The 17,385-nt window shown below is 36.5% G+C and overlaps 1 protein-coding gene across 8 annotated transcripts in view; it reads right to left on the reverse strand.

Annotated features, from left to right (window-relative positions):
• Nucleotides 1-3,270: 3,270 nt before the first annotated feature.
• Nucleotides 3,271-17,385, reverse strand: part of CSNK1A1 (casein kinase 1 alpha 1) — a 47,789-nt gene continuing 33,674 nt past the window's right edge. For 3 of the 8 annotated variants that reach the window (XR_014146949.1, XR_014146946.1, XR_014146948.1), the window contains 5 exons: nt 16,587-16,661; nt 13,973-14,079; nt 12,805-12,953; nt 8,830-9,229; nt 6,366-8,124 (listed from right to left, as the gene is read on the reverse strand). Coding sequence is in view for 4 of the 8 variants with exons in the window: in XM_081826168.1 (XP_081682294.1) it covers nt 9,177-9,229; nt 12,805-12,953; nt 13,973-14,079; nt 16,587-16,661 (384 nt within the window). In the remaining 4 variants the exon portion in view is untranslated. Of the gene's footprint in view, nt 5,798-6,365; nt 8,125-8,828; nt 9,230-12,799; nt 12,954-13,972; nt 14,080-16,586; nt 16,662-17,385 lie in introns of those variants that run through there. The other 5 variants (XR_014146947.1, XM_081826171.1, XM_081826169.1 and 2 more) reach the window with 5 other exon arrangements.

Below are 17,385 nucleotides of genomic sequence, written 5' to 3' on the forward strand. Positions count from 1 at the left end.
TTTTTTTTTTTTTCCGACTGAGCCACCCAGGCGTCCCCCTCTGTACTACTCTTGTAATTTAAGTAAACTCTATGCCCAACGTGGGGCTTGAACTCACGCAATTGAGATCAAGAGTGGCATGCTCTACAGACCAAGCCAGCCAGGTGCCCCTTAAATGATACAGAAGTAACAAAAACAAAAGGTTAAGAAGCACCTTATAGGGCGCCTGGGTGGCTCAGATGGTTGGGCGTCTGCCTTCGGCTCGGGTCATGATCTCAGGGTCCTGGGATCGAGTCCCGCATCGGGCTCCCTGCTCCTTGGGAGCCTGCTTCTCCCTCTGCCTCTGTCTCTGTCTCTAATGAATAAATAAATAAAATCTTTAAAAAAAAAAAAAAAAGCACCTTGTAGACTAAAGGCCTACATAAAACCCAGGTATTGATTCAGTTCACTGAGATGACCTAGCTCTGGCCTTAATATTTGAACCATGACATTTAGTGGATAACTGTGTGAGTCATGGTTTTATCAATGAAAAGGAACAAAAATTTTCTTGACTCAAGAACAAAGGGGCGCCTGGGTGGCTCAGTCGTTAAGCATCTGCCTTTGGCTCAGGTCATGATCCCAGGGTCCTGGGATGGAGCCCCGCATTGGGCTCCCTGCTCACCAGGAAGCCTGCTTCTCCCTCCCCCACTCCCCCTGCTTGTGTTCCCTCTCTCGCTGTGTCCCTAATAAATTAAAAAAAAAAAAAAAAACCCAAGACTAAAGCTAAAACCCATATTAACTTTCTTTTTTTTCTTTTTTTTTTTTTTAAAGATTTTATTCATTTATTTGAGAGAGAATGAGACAGAGAGAGCATGAGAGGGGGGAGGGTCAGTGGGAGAAGCAGACTCCCTGCCGAGCAGGGAGCCCGATGCGGGACTCGATCCCGGGACTCCAGGATCATGACCTGAGCTGAAGGCAGTCGCCTAACCAACTGAGCCAGCCACCCAGGCGCCCCCCATATTAACTTTCTTAAAGCTTTACGCCCAACATGGTAGGCTTAAACTCACAATCTGTGTATCAAAAGCCACATGCTCTACCGAGCCAGCCAGGTGCCCCTGTATTATTATCTTTAGTGGCGCAGTTGGTTAAACATGACTCTTGGTTTCAGCTCAGATCCTGATTTCAGGGTCATGGACTGAGCCTACCATCAGGCTCTGCGCTCAGTCAGTCTGCTTAAGACTCTCCCAGTCTAAAATAAATCTTTAATGGCATCAAAGAAATGTATATAAACACACCTAAATTTTGCTATAGGCAAAAGTGGCTTTGGGGCATCAGTACTCTGTAGTTTCACACCAGCTGCTAAATTTCATCCTAATATGGAATCTCTCCCCACTTCTTCCAAATAAGACACTATGTTGGGAGAGCTGAGAATTGGACCTGAACCATAAATTCCTCTGAAATGTCTCCTTTGGTAAGTAAGATGCTTCAGGATTTTTCATGATTTTGACAGAATAGGGCATAACCTGCAGATTCCACACTACCCTTTTTTCACTACCAATGGATAATCTAATCCTCCCCCAGTTTTTGTATCAAAGTGAATTGTAAAAGTCTCTTTACCTGGACTCTGAGTAAGTTTCCTATTCACAGGTTTTCCACACCCTTTTGCTTTCATGGAATGGCCCTGGTCTCCCTACAGCTTAAATGTGTTGCCAACCTCCATTTGATTCCTCAGAGTACTCTCTGATCCTTCTAAAGAGCACTTGATTTGTGTATCCATTCCTTTATGGTCCTGCAGCAGTTCTCTACCTTCTGTACCTAGTCCTGTATTTCAGATTTTTCATTTGCTGCTCCCCAGTGATCTGCCCCCCCTCATTTATCTACACTTCTTTTAACAACTCATACATACCCTGGTTGGCTTCCTCACTATGAAGGACATGGATCTAGCTTACTGGTCACTTAACACTTCATCCATCTCCACCTTACACTTCTTCCCATTCAGAAGTCATTTAAGGAATCAGGTGCTCTGGCTCAGGTCTTGGGTGGTACTGACATCAATGAACTGCTCCCAGTACTTAAAACCATCACCATTACAAACATGTCTTCCTAATTTTTGATTCAGATAGGTGTACACTGTGCCAATAGTAGCAGTTCCTCAAAAAACCTCTTCCAGGGGCGCCTAGGTGGTTCAGTGGTGGTTCGGTTAAGCATCTGCCTTCGGCTCACGTCATGATCCCGGGGTCCTAGGATCGAGCCCCGCATCGGGCTCCCTGCTTGGCAGGGAGCCTGCTTCTCCCTCTCCCTGTAGCTCTCCCCCTCCTTGTGCTCCCTCTCTAATAAATAAAATCTTAAAAAAAAAAAAACCTCTTCAAGGGCTCTGGTTTGGTAAAGGCAAAGGGTAGAATGAACTAGTTCACCCTGCCAGGCTGAAAAAGAGCAGAGACCCAACAACTGAATGAAGTGTGAATTCCCAGATCTCTCCAACTTGCTTTTCCTTCTCATTGTGAAATTCTAGTCACTGTGGGTCCAAAGCCTCAGCAAGACACAATGCCATTTGACCACAACTTGAAACAGGCCTCGGTCAGCTAAGTTTAATAGCTCTCCCATTGCTCAACATTTTCATTACTTTTGCCTATGTCCTCAAAACTGACCTAACAAGTCACTTGAGAAAACAAGTCATCTCACTTCAACAATGTGCTGTTTGGTAATGCACAGCCGGATTAGATCAACTTACTCTTCATTCATCACCATCTTTGGCCATTTCAAAAAATGCACAAAACAACTCTGTCAAGGTCTAGTCTCAACAGTCTCACTTTAAAGGGGGACAGCATATCTGAGATAAATTGTTGACACTTTGCTACACCTCATACAGACCTACTCACATTTTGATCAAATGGTTATCCCTTTAAAAACAGAGAAAACCTAAAATACTGCTACATATTCGTTTGCTCAGGAAGAGTCTGTATCAGACTGCATTTTCAAGAGCTGGGAGTCTAGGGCACCCTTCTTAGAAGTCCCACGGTTCATTCTACTTAAGCTAGAACCCTGTATTTCAGCAAATGTTAGGAAACACTAGCTTATTGCCTTGGGTTCTAAAATCTTGCTTGGTATTTTTATTACAATGTAATTAAGTTTATAATCATTACAGTATTCTCTGCTTGAAACATTTTAATAGTGTTGCAAGGACTAGTAGAAATAGGAAAATCTCTTGCTATTTGTTGATGAAAATAATAGTAAACACAACCTCCAAAACGTCATTTGTAGGCCATAGGAGCATGAGCACAACCATATGGGAGGAGATAACCAGTCTCTCCCTTCATATATATTCTTTTTTATTTTCTTGTTATACCTTCCCAAAACAGAGACATTCAACAGTAGTTAGAATGGCCATCTCCCAACATTTAAAAAAAAACTGTACCCCCCAATGGGTGAACAAAGTAGAGTAGTAACCTAGAGTTCAGCTGGGTAAGCCACTGCGGAGCCTTAAGTGGTGAGGTCTTCCAATTTCAGAGTGATGTGTCTTCAACTTGTATCATCATTGTAGTGGAAAAACATAATTTAATTTTGGTGAAATGAGATTCATCTCCCGACAGGATTAGTAACAGCATTCACTGAATTTCACATTCTTCTTTTGTGAACTGTGAAGAAAATGAATGGTAGCTAGAAGATCAATGGGATTCCAGCTCCAGCTGCAGATGGAATGAAGATATACCAGGACAAAAACACCTATATTTTGATTTACAAAGCTAACAGCAGTTTTAAATCTGCAACTTAATTACAGACCAACTACACCACAACCTTTTCAAATGGCAAAAATACAAAAAAGTTAAGTGTTACAAAAATATTTCAGAAAAAGTGCATAGTCTAAGTGCATAGTAAATAAAAGCACTGAAAAATATCTTGCTAGAGGGAGTTCAGCTTGGAAAAGTTATTACCGAAGCTAAACATTTTTATTTTACACAAACTATACTCAAAAATAGCTTTATGAGACTGATTTCTGGCTAAAAGTATCAAAGGGTTTATTATTAGTCAAGAAACAAATACCTTAACTGACAGGGGTGGATAGAAAAGAAACAAATAAGCTGCCTACCCCAAAAGTTCGCACTCATTAAGATTTCTGCAGTGTGATGGTGCTAACAGACCCTTTAATAGCAGAATGTGGTAATCATGGGATTAATTATTGCTAAAGTAGTTTTAAAAAAGAAAAAAGAAATAAAACTTAAACCTGACACAATCTGACCAAACATGTGTCAATGTACAGTTTCAAGGTTATTTTTACAAAATACCTACATTTACACAACAGGCTTCTGGCAGCATTTTCAGACAAAGGTTCTTTTAATTTATCCTGACATGCTATAAATGAATAAATTACACTATTTAAAGAATTACTGTCAGTAAGCTTTTCTTTCTCTTGGGTCAGAGAGAGGCAAGAAAAGAGTGCATTTAAGATTGAGAGGAAGCGCAGATAACTGAGGGAAAAGAACAGGGGCTTAGGGAGGGTCAGCAATCACATGAACCTCACCTGGTGGGATGCTCTCCAAGGTTAAGAATCAACCTGCTCAACTCCAATTAACAAGGAATTTAAAGAAAAACTACAAAATGGTAGTTAAACCCTTTAACGCTTTCATTCTTAATCAAAATCAGTCCAGCTGTGTAGTCTGAGGCTGCAGGAGTTACACCACCAAGCCCTGGCAGCTGCAGCACTAGGGACTGTGCCTGCAAGTCACTAAAACAGGAAAAATGAAAGAATGCCTTTCCCCTTCAGACCACAAAAAAAAAAAAAAAAAAAAAAAAATTAAATAAAAAAATCTGAGGAAAAGTTGTAACACTAAATCTAAAATGATTTGCAAAGGAATAGTATGTAACAAATGGCTTGAAGTAGTCTATTAAAAAATCGGGGAGATTTTGATTTCATAGTGAGTCAGCAAGGCATTTTTGTTGTTAAAAAAAAAATCTCATTTCCTTACAGAAACAATTTTTAGTTTTTAATGAACTTGTAAACAAAAAAGCTCCCATTTCAAAATAAAAACAAAATCCCAGATCATATAGATGTTTACAGTGATTACATTTATCTAAGCAACATACATACATGTTCAGTTGTAAGATGTTAACTAAATTTCTGTGACAAATATGTTTTTTTTTTTTAATACCAAGAACATTATAGAGTTAATGCAGAGTCCTAAGGATAATCTAGTAGTCACTAAGTTTTTCTTAAGTCTTCACTTTAGATGCTGTTATTTCTAGCACAGGTAAGCAGGCAGAGTCTTTCGTATGCTCAAACACTGGAATCTTTGGTTGCTACCATATCAGCTGGCTTGCAAACAAGAAGCCAACCATTTTAAGAATGTTTTAAGTGAACAATTTGCAAACCCCAGGGATGGATAAACCCTAAGAATGCACAATTGTGAGCATTTACAACCATCACAACTGTGGCTGAAGACTGTTCATGCCGTTCTTCTGAAATGAGATCTCAAAGCAGTATAGTTCAAAATAAAAGATTTTAACAAAAAAATTGGCATATGCACAATTTCTCCACCAATTTGTGTGTGTCAACCATTTAGTTAACTTTTCCACTTGAAAAAATGCAATAGAAAACTGGACACCATGTTTCACTATCTCAGTTAATATTCACAATTACAGCGGCTACAACTCGGGACACGGCATCACCAATGCTGCCCAGAGCCAGTTTATACTGAAATTAAGTTCTTTACACCAAGTAAATGGTTGTTCACAACCACTGGCTAGTGTACATATGAACTAAAATTCCTAGATTTGGGGAGAAACAAATGCTGCTCCGATCATCTGCTCTGCTTCTTCTGTTCCTCGATTCATGCTTAGAAACCTGTTTAAAAAAAAAAAAAAAATCAAAACAGAAAGAAGAATGTTAAAATTCCAAATTAAAAAATGTATTTTTTTAAAAAACTACACCCAAAATTGGGAAATTGGGTGAAACTGAGCTAATAATTACTTTAGAACGGTGACTTGTGTCATTTTCATCTATTTGAAAATGACTAGGTCAATTTTTTAAAACAAGAAAAAACCCTTTTCTGTTCTAGATGCCTTTAGGTAGGAGTGGGATACAGTCAATCAGTCTTCCCAGTCAGCATACAATTCTCAAGCTAGAGAATTACTGGTGATTCCAATGAGCCTGTTTTGTTTACTTCCGTATCTCTAATGCCTAGAGCATGTTATGTGTTCAAATATTTATCAAATGAATGAAAAATAGATTGCTTTGCCTAAAAATTAGAATGTATGTTTTAATCATACTATGTCCAGGAACCTTTCTGGACCTTATTTCTGATACAAATAAGGAACAATAAGCTTTAATAATAAATGTACTCAACACATAACTGAATTATTCCATAGAACACAAACTTGGTTAAGTGTACGATTTTTATACAGAAACCATGTATCTTTCAAAATTCTTTACTTCCATCAATTACATTAAAAAGGTGAGGTTTTGCCCCAGATTTGAAAATATAAACAAGTGAGGCTTTTTTTTTTTGGCTTTATTTATTTCTTAAGCCTTCCCACCATATAACTACCACCCTCCTCCCACACAATTAGACTCTAAGACTTCCACATCCAGGCAGGTTTGAATAGAAAACAGCTTCAGGTAATAATAGCTGCATGTCTCATCTGTGGCTAAAGACCACTAGAAGAAATGCTGATCTCTATTACCTACAAGCTTTATCTATGGCTAAAAGCAGAAAGGAAATACGCCTACTTCTCAACATGAAAATCCCATCAGTACCACCTCCTCTCACCAACAGCCATCCTTCGAGGTGTCTGTGCCCCTTGGTGCACCCCCTTGCAAACTCTTATAGCTGCCTCATTATTGTTCTTTCTAGCTCACTCTGATCTCTCACTTCTTCAGCACTGAAACCATGTTTTTGTTAATCATAAACTTCTCCCTTTTTTGTGCTTCTCAAACATTTGTTGGACCATCTCCAATGGGCTTTGTGGGATAAATAATATGCTTCTATAATTTGCTTTGCATGCATAAATGCCCCCCTTTTCCAGGATAATACCACACATTGATATGTCATTTCTTGGTTAATACTGTCTCACTTGTTAACTAGGAGTTTTTCCATCTGAGGGCAGAAAGTCATCTTCATCCACTTAAAAACATATTGGGCTAAAGACCTGAGGACAAACAAGTGTCGTACACTTTTCTCTCTCTACCTTGACTAACGGAGCTGGTACAAAATAGACCTTTGTTGCCTGTCCAAGTACTAAATTCATAAAGCAAATGCCAAAAGTGAAAAACGAAACTTTCTAAAAATGTGCTTCGCCACAAGGAGTATTATCTATTTGGTATGTATTACTAAACAGAAATACCAAGGTAAGCATATGAAGAAAAGGCTGTCAAACCAAACCTGAATTAAAGTTTTAAAGACCATATTCTGTAACCTAATTCCAATGTTAAAATACAGATTATTATAAAGCAGATTAAAACTATGAATTAGCTAAACTGTAATGACCCTTACCCTGATGAGCATTTGAAGTCCTGCAATTATTCTTAAATACGATAAAGAAAAATGTTTATGCAACTACTAAAATGATTTATCATAGCTTGCTATGCAATTACATTATACTGAGCCATTTAATTACTACGCTGAATATCCAAACAGCTTTAAAATGGAAACCACTGTCACTAACTAAAAAGAAAGCTTAAGTTATATTGTCAGTCAAAATAGTAGAAACTCTTGTGTCTTTAATAGGGATAAAAATTGTATCTAGATAAGAATTTTATCTGGTTCATCTTTTAATCTGATATTTTAGAAATTCCTGGGTCAATTAATGATTACAATTGCTTAGGGATCAGACAAAGGCTAGCCTAAAAATATTCCCGGTAGAATAGAGCAGTCAAATCCAGATTTAACTCTTCAGATCGGCCAATGGTAGGATACTCCACCCAGAGATCAATGTTTCTCCAGTGATTTGTCCTAAGATGTTACTGAAGTTTAAGAAAAATCTCAGTGGGAGCATTCAGCAGGTATTCAACATTCAATCTTCAAGGGCTAAGCATTCTTCTTCCCAGTGTGCATGAGTCCTTGGTTTTTATCTTGTAGTTTAGGTGGTCTCTCCTGGCTTCTGGCTTTTAGAAGTCCCAAAACCCATCTTCACTGCAACAACAGTTAAAATAAGGAATGGATCCCTTTGTTCCTAAAAAAAAGAGGGAAAAACAAAGTTAAAACAGAGTTGATCACTGGGACCACTGAGTTAATAGCTACACTTAAGTTTCTTTTCAAATCTGCAAAAGAAAAAAAATGTTTATATTTATTTAACTAATGAGAGTCTACCCCCTTACTCCAAAATCTGAAGATTATATATCGGCTCTTATTTGTGAATTCACTTCAGATGTCCTTGATTTTTTTTTTTTTTTAAATAGAACCACAAACTAGTTCAAAGAACTATTTATATAATAGTATGGCTTAGAAGTTTGTGATGGGCTTTTGAAATTTTTGGATCCTTTCACAGTAGAAAACTAACTTTTTAAAAGTAATGTGAAGACAAGATCTATCTTCACCACGCAATGTCATTTATCAGGCAAACTTTTCCACAACATGCCTGTGTGGGTTTTTTGGTTACACAAAAATCAGAATCAAGCTTGGACAATTCTGAATCAGACTGGCACTATAAAAGTTAAAGAAAAACAACTACAATAACTTTTCCTAACTAAACTAAAAATTTATTAAAAGTTGGGAAAGAAAGAAAATAGATTTTATTTTTATCACTACAAATCAATGACAACTTAAGTATACAAGATACATATTACCGCTAAACTGCATTTAAGAAAACCAGACTAATGATCTGATTTCTTTCGTCTTCCCTATTACAGAATTCTGAGGTTGTTGAACTTTAAAATACCTGTTACAACGGATTCCTTTCCCAACTGGTAGATGGTCTGCATTATACATCACTGAGTCACAGCAACACTGTGCTCTTCTAGGTCTTCTGACTGTTGTGGTATCCATCCAATCTGACAAGTTGAAGTTTTTGATAGGTCCAGCAAGCCTTGGAGATGTGGGTTTCAGATAACCACAAATCAAATTCTTGCACACTCCTCTTCACTTCCTGTTGGGGTACTGAGCTCTTTTCTCTCCAGTTGTACTGTCCACCGTGACAAAAGCTGACAAAAATTTCAGCAAGCAGATGCAGCTTCCTGGCACTTCTTTAGATTGAGTATATTCAGAGAAGATCAGTCTCCAGATATTTCAAGGTCTTCCCCTGTGATTTGGGTTACGTTGCTGAGTGACCAGCCACGTTCCTAGCAGCAATTGGTGAAGTCAGAAAAAGTTAAGCTAGACAGAAATGGTAGGTGAATCCCAGTAAATACTGGAAGGTAATTCAAGGAGGACCATGGACATGGTAGGAGAATGTGATGGAAAAATATTTCTATCTTTTGTTAACAATTTGACATCCACATATATTATGATAAAATTATGCTTTGTATCAATGGCTGGAGTAGTGAACAGATGGATTAAGATGATGAGAAAAGAAACGTGAGGATCCAACTTTGGCTTCACTACCTTAGGAAATTCTCCCCATCTCTGACCTCAACTAAAGAAATGGTGATCTTAACTGGATTCTGAAGTCCTAAAAATATTTCCTTTTCCTTTAGTACTTCTTAAATGTCTTGAAAGGTACTTTCCTGATAATCACATATAGTTGAAGAAAAGGAAGTGAAATGAATTTGAAAGTGCCTCAGATGTGAATCTTTTATTTTTCTCTTTAATATGCATAAAAACAGTAATTATAATCTTGTGGCACATGAGCACTGCAAATTAGTACAGATCATAGTGGGCTTTATATGAGAAATGCCTATATGAGAAATGTTTCTTAGTCTTTTGATAGGCTTTGGAATGGAATATTTCAAAAGACCTTTTCTTTAGAGAAGTAATTAGGAAAGAAGTCTATTACACACAACAAGCTCATCTTAGCTGAGTAAGGCAGACTTTAAAGAGTCTTTTTGGACATTCTCAGTGAACTGCTGAAACAATTTACACTTTTCCATGGAAAAACCATTTGATATACATTTTTCAAAAAATAGAAATAATAATATATTAGTCGATACCACCATTTGGGGTATTTTTCCAGGAATAGATATTCCTGCAATATATAGCTCTACCTGTTGATGATTCATTTAAGAAACTCAATTCTCTGTGGGAAACCTCTGAGAGTGTAACCCCGTGAATAAAAACTGGTATGATGTATTTAAAAAGCATCTTCTAAAATTTTAATTAGAAAAATGTACTATAATGTTATCATCATCACTGAAAGGATTTCTTGGAATCAGCAAATAGCCGAGCTGCATGAGCTCTCCCCTGAATAAAAAAATACTGTAGTGGACCCTGAGAGAATATGCTTTTAAATACCTTTATTATTTAGAGATTGAAAATCAGGAAATAAGTAACCTAGAGTGACTGTCTTCAAACTCCAGAATTAATAAAAGATTTCTTAACAGGTGACATGGATAATGGGATTGGGGTTAGAGAAACAGGCTCCCTATACTCATTTCATGCCACTCTCAAACCTGCCATACTGTCACAGCTTTATACATAGGGGGTTTCATGTGGTATTTGTTTGGGGAACTAAACTCTATAACCAAAATAAATCTTTTCGAGAAGTCAAAGATCAAATACAACTTTGTATTCTATGGCATGGCACATTTTAGGAGCAAGCAGTATTTCACTTGCAATCAAAATATACTACCTCAAAATGTTTCTCTGAAAGTAGTCAATGGTAAGTACATTTTATGGGAAAGTCCAATTATTCAAAATTTTACAAGTTGGTGTTTATATAATAATTTGTATAAACCCTGGGTCTAACACTGCTATTGAAAATTCTGTAAGATCTTCTTTTCTTTCTTTCTTTTTTTAAAAAGTAAATTCTACCCCCAATGTGGAGCTTGAACTCATGACCCTGAGATTATGAGTCACATGCTCTACTGACTGAGCCAGCCAGGCTCCCCAAACATCTTTTAAGATTTTTAAGTTGCTTTTATGAAAAATAGTTACACTACAAAATTAAGGATTAAACTTAAGTTTAATTACAATTTCTTTCCAAGGAAACATACTAACTCAGTGGATCCAACTTCTCATCTTTAAGACCTAGATAAGGCAGGACAAAAATTCTGCTTGTTTATTGAGAAAGAGATACACAGTAAACTAACAATGGAACTAACTCAAAATAAGGGAATTCTTTCTGAAAGCTGCTGAATGCCTGAAGTGAAATGTTCTGGGTCAGAGGAGATTTCAATCTAATTTTAGTTCTAGAAACTGCAACTCGTGATGATCCTATTATCCCAGCTAGCTTTAGGCAAAAATTGGTTTCATTTTATGAAAAGAAGCAAATACCCTATAGATTCAGGTATAATAAAAGTCCTAAGTTTAGAACATTACATTGGTAGGACCATTTCTCAGAGACACTAGCTAGCAACCTACCTCATTAAGGGCATGGCACTGTGATTAGTCATACAATGATTAAAACACTCAAGGGACAAGTTTAAGTCCCAACTGAGACGCAGAGGCAAGCATTAGTGTTTATTATCCTGAGCTGAAATTTCATCATCTCAGAACCCCCATTACATTAAGCCTTCAACTGTGAATCCTTCCCAAATACAGAAACATGGAAGAGAAGAATCTCAACTTCATTCCTAATAGATGAGCTGCTGGGATGAGGATGACATCAGTGAATTATACTTCTTGAAAAGTATCCTCAGATTAGAGTCTATTTTTAAATTACAAAATTTTTAAAATACAATTCTAAAAATATAGACCAAAGACGACTAAGTTCAGACTAGAGCAGTCATTCAGAAATTAAATAATTAGAAACCAAAGACCAAACCTTACCTGCCCACCACTTCCAGAAAGTAGGCAGGTATCAGGAGGTAAGCCCCAGAAAGGGGGGGAAGAAAAAGAAACAAAAACCATGAAACACAGGAGTCGAACTGTACGGCAACAGTGACAAGACTGGAGCTGTGCCCTAACAGTTCTACTCCTTAGTAGCACCAAGAGTGCCAGAGACAGAAAGGAAATAGACTAGCAGTTCAGTGGCATTTGCCCCAGTTTTTTCCCCCAATTTGCAAAGCCTAACTGAAGAATTCAATTCCACAACAAACCCCCAGAACCTGAGTATTTGCAAGATTTTATAAAATAAAGCCCAAGACAAATAAGAACCTTACATAGTTAGATTGCAACTAAATGAGAGATCTGGTTTTTGACTAGGAAGGATGTGTCGAGCTTTTCAGTTATTTGAGCATTTAAGAGCGCAAATGAGATGCTCTGCAACTGAGAAGATAGACACTTTGGGGGCAATGCCAGACTCACCTCTGGAAATTAGATCATGTTCACATTTTTCCATTTTAAATGCTAAAGCATTAACATGCAGAAAAAAATTCTTAACACTGTTAGTCTGAAACAAAGTCCAAATACCATAGCTAACCAGATTCATTATTAAAAATCAACAAGTGTTAGGTCTAGGATTTTGGATTGATTGATTATACCATATTCCCAACACCAAATATTTATTTTGGAAAGGGTTAATGAATGAGTAAAAAAGATGCAGTTGTTAAAAATGACCCAAAATCCCAAGAGAAATGATATAATATATACACACATATATGTATATACAAATACATATACATATATATATGAACAAGGACATTTGGGTTTAAAGTTAGTAGTCAAATTTTCCAAGGACGTCTTTTTTTAAAAACACAGAGCCAAATTTTTACTTATTTTAAAACCACCTCCTCGATCTAACACTGTTAGAAATGAATGAATTACCCAATTTTGTGTTCAATTTGTTCCCTGTAACGTCACTTGGTTCTTGGCTACTAACCTTTCATGTTACTCTTGGTTTTGTCAGTTTGCTTGCCTGTGGGGGTTTGGGCCTGCTGACCCTGCCCACTTGAAGAGGCTGCCTGCTGTGCTGCTTTCTGCTTTAACATTGTCCAATCAAATGTGTAGTCATATTGGTGGTTCAGGGTCCTGTAAAACACAGTATGGTATATGTTAATCCTTTAATAATACAGTCTAGTTAAATACTCCATTGAGCTTTCAAGACAGTGAGGGCACTTTTTAAGGAAATGATAGTGTTTTCTCTTAAGTATGGTAACTTCTAAAAGATTTCATTCCATATACATGACTTTTTAATTGTTCAGTTCATTAATTCCACTTTTTACAAGTCACAATTGAAGGAAAATGATGTCACTACTTCGGTCTGATGTATTCATTAAGAATAAATCATCTCCTTTTTCAAAAAAGAAGCCGACTTTATTACTTCCTTGAAAGAGGCAGGAGAGTGGGAATGAACAGCAGCATGAACAAAAACATGGAGTCAAGCTGTCAATTATCTAGGGAACCATCCAAATAGGAGGTACCTTCTAAGAACAAATCAGAGTAAGTATAAGAATGTAAGCTTGTGGGGGAGATGTGTATGCTGGTGGCTTGGAAAGAAGACTCTTCTGGGGTTAGAGAATTACCCCCAATTCTTAATCCTCTTCCAACTAAGATTTCGGGCCACATGTACTTTACTTCCCCCTCTGCTCAAGACCAATTCTGGGTTGCACCTAGGGAACCCCAGAGTCTGAGGCCTGAGGCCTGTCTCCACACAATCATAGACCCCGTAACTATTTTAATTGCTGTTAATTTTGTTATTAAATAGGGTTCTGTAGCAAAGCTGGAGAGTTCCAAGGGCCACCAATAATCACTTCTATCTAGTACGAATGGCAATTATTGTGGAAAAGTTAGATTCTACTTTGCGTCTGACTCAACTGTTTCTCCATCCCAAACTAAAATAATTTCAAGCACATTTGCACCACAAATGGAAACATGCCAAACTCAGTTTCTTTCTTTTATTATTTTTTCCAAACTCAGTTTCTTAAGATTTTATTCATATGGGTTTAGACCCACTTTAATCTGCTACCTGTCAGAACAGATGTGTTGGGTGGATTTAACTAATTTCCCTCACTAGAGTCTACAGTCTTAAAAACACCTTAAAAACTGACCTGAAAAGAATGCGGAATAGCTGCCTCAGATACATGTAATCCGGGGCTTCCTCAAAGCGCAGCCCACGACAATAGTTTAAGTACATGGCAAATTCTGCAGGAAACCCCTAAAGTTCAAGAGTTAAAACACAAGGTAAAAAAACAAAAAAATTTATTTAAGACAGAAAAATAAATGCATTTAAATACAAGTAAAAATTGTTTTTGAGGAGAGTGTTTCACTACTTTGCCATAAGATCTGAGAACTAAACTAACTATAATATGACTTGGTATCCTCATAAATCCTGACTACCTCATCATGTACATCTTTTAATATTGGCAGGGGAAACATGGATCCTTTCCCTACAGTATTATACTCTTAAGTAATCTGGATATCCAACTTGTTATTATTTTATCAATGTCTAATACTTCAATGGCAACAATGAACAAATGACCAAATGGAGGCCAGTAAGGTTCTCTGCCACAACAGGTCAGTGAACTGGCATTTTCTCCCCAACTCTGTAATTACTTCTTTGGGGAAATAGTATATACCTATATAAACAGAAAAGTAAAATCACCAAGAGTACAAACATACAGTGCAACCACTGCTGTGATACAGATCAATCCAATGCTTTGTCCTACGGAAAGATTGGGTTTGCCTTTTCTTTTATCCGTAATTGTTATAATACTGCATACATAACATATTGTTTTTCCACTAACATTATATTGCAATTATCCTTCTGTGTTATTTCCAACATAAGTTTCTGAATGGCTGCATAATATCCAACCAGTCAATACATCATAATTAACTTGTTCCCTATAACTGGACATTTAGGCGATGAAATTTTTTCTTTCATAAACAGTATTAATAAGTACACCTGTGGGCATAAACTTTTTACATGCTCAGCTTCTTAAAGGAAAGATTCTCAAAAATGCATATAACACATCTTTAAGCCTATAGATATTAACCACCAAAAAGGATTTTGCCAGTAGGAATGTAGAAATGCAAAAAATTTAAACAAAAATCCCCGCACCCTGCCTCGAGTATATGTGAATGTGAAGGGTGGGAAGTTAAAAAGACAGTCTCTTCCCACAACCTTCAAATTTTGAGAAATTTCTCACATGCAGGAGGTTAAGGTGGGATATAATGGACATACTTGCAACATTTATTTTTACTCACTGCACTGATACAGATATAATTTTTATGCTACTTCTGTGTTCGAGATGGAAAGCTGAAACCTTTTAAGTGAAAATATATTGTACGTTTTATTTAAACTCTTAACATGACTTTAAAATTTTTAATATATTTTCATGGTCTGTGTTAATGGTAAGCAGCATATACCAAATGAACTTGCTTTTATGTGTATTATAAATAGAGCTAAACAACTGCCAACTAAAAATCAAATAGTTTACTTCATGCACTGCTACCTTATGAAAACAGGCAAAACCTTATTAACAAAAGAAAATTACCAATATCCTAAGTATTACAGATATGAAATAAGTAGTTACCAGTGGACCATGAGACTGAAAACAATCTCACTATTTTACAGTAATACTAATATTCTGTGTTCACTGCACCCTCAGATCAGTTTTATGTGGCTAATCCAGAAAGACCCAGGTTCATTATTTCTAGATCAAAATTAAGACATAACCCAGAAGCAGACAATGTACTAACCCTCCCTTTCTTTTCCTGTAAAAATGGCTGACTTTTCCAATAATCCAAATGAATCATAATTTGCATGGAATAGTAGTGTATAGAAACATGTTTTGCTTCCAGAAGTATAAGATTTGAAAGTTATTTGGGTGCACTATAACACACGAACATTTTATTCATTCACCTAAAATGTATTTCATAATTTAAAACAAATCCCAAGAGTCTCAGAAATGATGATAGTCTCTTACCCATCCCAACCCCTCCTTTACTGTAGATCTAGAGAAAATGGAAAAGCAAATTTGTGGACAGGGAGACATAAAAACATCACCTCTCCCCGCCTCCACAAAGTACTATTTCAACACCATGTTCATTTCCCCCTTCTAACACCCAACTATACTATATAATTATATACTGTTTCCTAATAATTTCAGGTACACAATTGTCTCAGAGATGACCGTGTGGTTTTCTTTCAATGGAAAAGACCATGGTTATCCATCATGACACAGCTACTTCTCCATTCTCTACTTACAGGCTTCTCTAACAAAGTTTGAGATTTCAGGGCAACAAGCCTGACTCAAACTGTCATCTATATTGTTGGACACTGGCTATTTTGGATTGCTGTGATCTGCCTTCGTTTCTCTACTCCTTGATGTCCCTGACAACCGTTAAGATCCTTTCTTTACTGGCACCGGTTTAGAGATAAGGAGAATATTTCCTAATTTTGTCATAAATTGGTGAGGTTCCACTAGAAAACGTAACCTGCCCTATTCTTCTTCCTCCAATTTTTAACAGATTATAGGGCCCAAACAAACCAGAAACATAAAATGCTTATTTAAAATGACCTGTATGTTCAAGCCACTCTTAAAGATACTTAGAATTATCAAAACATACATTTAAAATGGCAAATAGCTACCTAATAGGATGTTTAAATTCCAGACTTCTTGGATTTTTTATATTAAAAAAAAAGCCATCAGGCACACTTACCTTACATAAAACTTCAACAGGAGTGGACATCTTCTTTTCACTAATCTTTTCATATTTTTGCTTTTTTGTTGCAGCCTGTGGAAAATAAGAATCAAACCACATAGACATATTCAATACTAATAATACTATTCAATACTAATAAGAACCTTGTTAGCTTAACCCACCAATATAAATGTAAACTTGAGATTCAAGAGAAATCATAACCTGGAATAAAAAATAAATCAAAGTACAATATACCAAAATTTCCCAACCCTAAACTTAGTTTTTTATATGAGTTTCTACTTTAAAAACATTTTTAGCTGTTAAGAAAGGGTGAGTCTAATAAGAACATGATTTAATGGGTGAAGTTAAATCTGAAATGAGTTTTCACAACCCATATTCAACACAAGGGCAAAGGTATAAGTAGATCAATAACAAAAACAGTGCCCACCATTTAGTAACACTATATAAAGTGTAGTAACATTATTAAGTGAAGTCAAAATATTTTTCCAATGTAAAAATAGTTCATATTGGATAGAACTATCCATACAAGCACTGAGCAACTGTCTAGTTCACGGATGCTCAATAAATACAGGGACCATTTTCCTTTAAAGGACCAATAAAGTATCAAAAGTAGCCTTTAAATTCTAGGACATGGTGAGTTATCATTAACAGACTCACAAAAGTCAGGGTGAAACTCCTAATTAATAGAAACAAGTGTTAGGATAATTAAGATAGCTAGTATTACTAGAAGAACCAGTTTTACTACACATAAAAGTATACATTTTCAACATACTGGCAACACACCAAAATGAGAAAG

This window comes from Leptonychotes weddellii, chromosome 7 (genome assembly GCF_054177405.1).
Source record: "Leptonychotes weddellii isolate Sample4059 chromosome 7, ASM5417740v2, whole genome shotgun sequence".
Classification (NCBI taxonomy): Eukaryota; Metazoa; Chordata; class Mammalia; order Carnivora; family Phocidae; genus Leptonychotes; species Leptonychotes weddellii.